A 6,033-nucleotide genomic window follows, 5' to 3' on the forward strand; every position below is an offset into this window, starting at 1 on the left:
CCAAGAAAGGTGCCTCAAAGGAACAGTTCACGTCCCACCTGCAGTACAAGGAAAAAAAGACAATCATAAAAAACAAGAGTAAAACCAGAGCGGAGAAAGATGACTACCACCTGCTCCAACGTGAAGAACAAGTCATCCTACTCAGACTCCGCACTGGACATAATAGACTAAACCATCATATGGCCACAAAGCTGAAGCTAGTTCCCCCCCCCCCCCCCCCCCCCCTATGTCCGTGTGGCAAGAATCAGACAGCAGAGCACATCCTGCAGGCTTGTCCATACGACATTGCTCTGAGGGACACCACCTGGCCAGAGGAGACAGCGCTACAAAAGAAGATATACGGCCTTGGAGAGGACAGCACGTTTCGCCCTGCAGTCCGGACTGACGATCTAACAGCGAACGACAAGAAGAAAGAAGTACTGAAGTTTAGTTTTAACAATCAGTACCAGGTTTTGTAAAAACAAACAAAAAATGTAAAGCAAAACCCATTGAAATCATGCATGGATAAGGTGAGTTACATCTCAGCGGGGTGGGGCAACACTAATTATAATATGTTGCCCTCGTTTCACCTTTTGACGTCACGACGATACACTGACAGATGCCCCGTCCACGCTGAATGAATTAGACATTCAAATAGGGCAGCTAGGTCACGCCTTATTAACATATATCAAAAGAACAAAACAAAGAAGGCATCTAAAAAGAAGAAAAAGGGTTTGGTCGGGGTAAGGTGTGGCGAAACCTGATTCTTAGAATGTGCCATGAAAGCCAAAAGAGGAAAGACCATAAACTGTTGAGTGGTAGGCTGCAGGGACGGAGCAGTTAAGCCAGAGGAGCGGGGGGGGGGGTTAACAACCAGGGGTCCAGGTGTCGGGATCGAGACCCCTGGTGGGGAACAGGGGCAACGCTGAAGAAATTGGGCTGTTAATCAAATAATTTGTGGCTTATCCTTGATTTGAAGGAGGGTTTGTGCTATAACTGTGACAATTCAACGATTAACTCTTCACCCGGATTTACAGAGAGAAAAAAAAATTCACAGACAGAAAATGTTTTTTTGTTTTTTTTCACAGACGTTGGTGTTTTTTTTTGGACAGCCGGGGGGGGGGGGTGAGTCCGGTACCCCTGTAACACCCCCCGCCTCCCCCCCCCCCCCCCCCATCCGCCCCTGGGCTGGTTTGCTGGTTAATGATACACTGATTTCTACGCATTAGCGACACTGGAAGGGGTAGTACGGGTGTGGGGAGGGGGACGCTAGGAGACGCGCAGAATAGGGTAAATGTACGACTATAATTATGCGCAGAATAGGGTAAATGTACGACTATATGCGCAGAATAGGGTAAATGTACGACTATAGGCGCAGAAAGTGACGAAATTGTGCCTGTGAATGCAAAAGGGAGCATTGTCTGTTTTGGCTGCGCATAAAACAAAAGATTGTCGAGACAGATCTGTGATGGCTAGCATTAGCGCCGGTCACACGAGACAGATGGTGCCTTTCATAGAGTCTGCCATAGCTTGCAGTGTCAACACTGGCTTGTTTTTTTTGCACAGCAAAATTAACATTGTTGCACACTAATGTGGATAGATTCAAAAAGTCAGAAGAAAGCATCATACGAGAATCGAGTACATATCGAGAAATCGAGAAGCTGCAAGGTAAAAAAAAAATACAAACAAACCTACAAACACACACACACACATACACACACACACGCACACACACACACACACACACACGCACACACGCACGCGCACGCACACACACACACACACACACACTCTCTCTCTCTCTCTGTCTTTCTCTCTCTCTCTCTCTCTCTCTCTCTCTCTCTCTCTCTCTCTCTCTCTCTCTCTCTCTCTCTCTCTCCCACAGTGTACAAATAAGATGCTTACACGAGGAAGATAAATGACAACAACAACAAAAGGGACATGCTTGACCGATGGGGTCGCCTGTCCCGAACATGCCTCTTCCTACGCTACCAATCCACCCCCTCCCACCGCCCTAACACCCACCCCCTCCCCCTCCACGACCCCCAAACCCACACCCCCTTCCATCCCTCCGTATCTCTCATGCAGCAAGCAGAAACACCCTTGCACAAGTCGACACCACACAGATAGACACAAAGGTATATCTGGAACAGGCGCCTACACTTGCGCACGCACTGCACATGCACGCACTCGCACAGACACACACACAGACACGCACACGCACACACACACACACACACACACACACACACACACACACACACACACACACACACACACACACACACACACACACATTCTCCCATGGTAGCTCATCGGTCATGGCAAGTCTCGCGTAGTCAGATGACGTTAAAACCAAGAACCAACGGTCATGGGATGCATCTCTGTAACTTTTTTTGGTCCTCTGTACCAGAGACATACATTCTATCTATGTCTCTGTCTGTACAGATGAGATGTGTTTGTGTTTTTAACGCCAATGCGTTAGGACAGGAACACAAATCCACAACCGCGTGAAACTAGTCTGGAGATATGTTTTTCCTTGGACAAAGGTTGAAGGGGGGAGGGGGGGGGTCCGGTGGTTTGTCTTTCCCCTGGCGGGATAGTGTTAGGGGGGGGGGGGGGTGTCAGTTAGAAGATTGCAGTCAACGGGAACAGCTTACATGAGATTTGGTGGAGGTTTTATGTGCGGGAAGGGGGGAAGGTATGGGAGGGGAAGAAGGTCAAAATGGGTAGGGATGTGTTGTCAGTACGTAATTACGCAGACAAATGCTCGTTAATAACAAAACAAGCAGGGCCAATGGGGAACTGCGAAATATCAGATGGGCTACTCGCCACGGTTTAAAAGCGCGGGCACAGGACAAATTAAAACAATCAGATTGGACGCGAGTCTACTCAGGGCAGACATTTAAGGTTAGTGCTTTCTTTGGTTTCCACAAGAATTCTGGAAATTATTTCGACAAATATCTTTGTTGGCGTCATATCCTTTCGTCATAAAAACAAAAGTTAAGTCGACCGTATTAATTTGTCAATCACTTTGATTGAAATGTGTTGTTAAACAATGCAATGGCAGGATCTAGACTATGGGACGTTTGGAAGCTTTGACATTGGTGAATTAATTTGTTATTTAAATTTGTGTTTAAAATTGAAACCGCAACGACAAACTTGCACAACGTGGTTTCAGTCTTTTTATTATATTAGTGTTATTGTTATTTTGCGAATCAAAAATTATATATATATATATTAATATACGGTGTGCTTGAATTGAAAATATGCTCGATAAAGAAAATCTATGTATACAAATGATGTTCACTGTTGGCTTGTTTTGCCGAGAATTATTCGACCTGTATCGGTCGACGGGTTTCGGTCACCCGGTGTTGTTCAGTGTATCAAAACACACTCCTTAGCTATGTGTGAATCGACATCGTGATTCACGAAACATCTTTATCACACGGAAGATTCTAATAACTATTTTGTTTAAAGAAAAAAAAAGAAAAAAAAACTCCATCACAACAATTGAAAATGCTTGGGGAAAAAAGTGATTAAACATTGATCTATTCATGTAGTCATGCTTCTCTTAGTTTATTCGTTTCGTTGTTTCTGTCTGTCTGTCTTTCTTTCTTTCCTTTTTTCTTTCTTTCTTTTTTTCTTTCTTTCTTTTGATTGCTTGCTTGCTTGCTTATTTGTTCTTTCGTTCAGTTGTCTGCTCGTTTGGTTGTTTTTGTTTGTGTTGGTGGGTTTTTTTTTAGTTAGTGATTTTTCTTTCTTTCTCCATTCATTCATGTATTCATTCATTCATTCATCAATTTGTTTATTTATTTATGTTAATTGTTTATTTTTTATTTTTTTATTATTCGTTTTTTTTAGTATATTTACTTATGCATGTGTTTGTATGTTTGTTTATGTTTTTGTTTGTTTTTATTTTACTCAGTCTTGTTTTTGGTTTTTTTTTTGTCTGTTCTTTTGTTCATGTTGCGTGTTATAGCTATTCATGTTTTATCATAATTTATTTGTGTATCTACTTACTTCTGCATTTGTTTATTTTCTCTTATTTTTTTCTTCTTCTTCTTCTGCATCTTCGTCTTCTTCTCCTTCTTCTTCTTCTTTTTCGTTTTCTTCTTTTTCTTCTTTGACTCATTTTCTTCTCTTTCATGTTTTTGATCATAATATACCATACTACACTCTACCTTACTATACCATACCAGACCACACCATACCATACCATAACATACCACACCATACCATACCATACATGGAATGTACCTACAATAAGCAAATGATTAACTTTGTCGTGTGTTTCTCGTGGCAGGCAGCAGACAAAACAAATCAAGATGAAGGCCGTTGTCAAGACAACGCTTCTCCTCGTCATCCTCGCCATTGTCCTCGGTAAGAACATTTCCTCTCCTCTTGCTTCGGTGTTTTCCGGACTACAAGGCGCTTCGTTGTAAAAGGCACAACCCACACTGTTTAGTTAAAACTTAGACAAAAGCAATGCCATAGGTGGGTTTTTCGTCGGGATGAGGCCAAATAAAAATATATGTTGGTTTAGAGTAACGTGACCAAAAAAGATAGGGTCGGTAGGTCGGCTTTTGTTGGTTTTTTTATTTTTTTTTTATTTGCTTTAATTTAGTCGATTTTAAAGGAGGTTACTTCCCTTAGTCTCGGCATGGTTCGCAAAATGTGCCAAAAGGTGTTGTTGTTTTTTTTAGAAATAAAAAAAAGTTTTAGGGTCGGCGGGAAAAAAAGGGTCGGTCCTTTTACCCTAAACCAACATAAATTTTTATTTGGCCTAATAAAAACACGACGCCATTCGTCGTAACTCGTCTCGGCGAAAAAGGAAGTTGGATGATGCAACATCCGTTTTGCTTGTCCCGAAAACCTATACAAATGTGACTTTGTACGCACATGGATCGAAGTTTTATTTATGAAAAAGGCTTTGCCCCTTTACGTTAACCGTCAAGGTGAGCCGGTTAACCAGGTCATAATTAAATGTAAAAGAAGACTTAATTTTTATTTCGTAAAAATGAGAGTGTATTCAAAAAGACACTGGCCTGGTGACCCCGGGTCAAAGACCTATATTTTCAGCCCAACGGTGTGCCTTTTAGTCTTAAAGGTGCGTAACTACTCTTCCATTACTACTACTACTACTACTACTACTACTACTACTACTACTACTACTACTACTACTACTACTACTACTACTACTACTACTACTACGCCGACGACGATTGTGGAGTTATAACCATACTATCCAGGAGTTGTTATCGGACTCGCTGTGCACACACTACACACACAGACACACAGACAGACACACACACACACACACACACACACACACACACACAAAAACACACACACACACACACACACACACACACACACACACACACACACACACACACACTCCCTCTCGATCCCCAGTCCTAAGCGAAATACTCAGTCAAATATTGACAGAATGCAATGAACATCCACAGACACACACAAAAGTGCGAGCCAATTCAACGAATTTCGCTTCTTCTCTTGGCAAGTATAAGTTCAATCTGTTAGGAATTGGAAGTCACGTAGGTGCATTCCAAAAAGTGTGACGTCACCCAATCAAAAAGGTCAACGATAAGAAATCCGTTCTTCTTCTAAATGAGTTAATAGTTAACAGTCTTTCTGGAATTGTTCGTTTCTTCTCATTTCGTACAAGTTCCAAGGCGGAGGGGGCATGGGCCACTCGGCAAGCAGAAGCTCAATTAAAGTTTACTGCATTCAAAAATATGTGACGTCACCCAACCGAAAACGGCAACGAACAGAAATTCGTTCGTTTTTCTTCTTAATCAGTTAATCCGGCCTGATACCGAGAGCGTAGTGAATACTGGGTTCCACACGATTCACCACACTCGCAGTATCACGCCGCTTATCCCCCGTGTAACAGTCTATCTGTTTTTTACATTTAGTCAAGTTTTGACTAAATGTTTTAACGTAGAGGGGGAATCGAGACGAGGGTCGTGGTGTATGTGTGTGTGTCTGTCTGTCTGTGCGTGTGTGTGTACGTGTGTAGAGCGATTCAGA

At 42.4% G+C, this 6,033-nt stretch overlaps 1 protein-coding gene across 1 annotated transcript in view; it reads left to right on the forward strand.

The window, feature by feature from the left end:
* Positions 1-2,737: 2,737 nt before the first annotated feature.
* The window catches only part of LOC138981754 (glycine and methionine-rich protein-like), a 5,419-nt gene continuing 2,123 nt past the window's right edge, over positions 2,738-6,033 (forward strand). The window contains exons 1-2 of the mRNA XM_070354830.1: positions 2,738-2,889; positions 4,286-4,362. Coding sequence (XP_070210931.1) covers positions 4,308-4,362 — 55 coding nt within the window. The 5' untranslated portion in view covers positions 2,738-2,889; positions 4,286-4,307. The remainder of the gene's footprint in view (positions 2,890-4,285; positions 4,363-6,033) is intronic.

The sequence above is a fragment of the Littorina saxatilis genome, linkage group LG12 (genome assembly GCF_037325665.1).
Source record: "Littorina saxatilis isolate snail1 linkage group LG12, US_GU_Lsax_2.0, whole genome shotgun sequence".
In the NCBI taxonomy this organism is placed as follows: Eukaryota; Metazoa; Mollusca; class Gastropoda; order Littorinimorpha; family Littorinidae; genus Littorina; species Littorina saxatilis.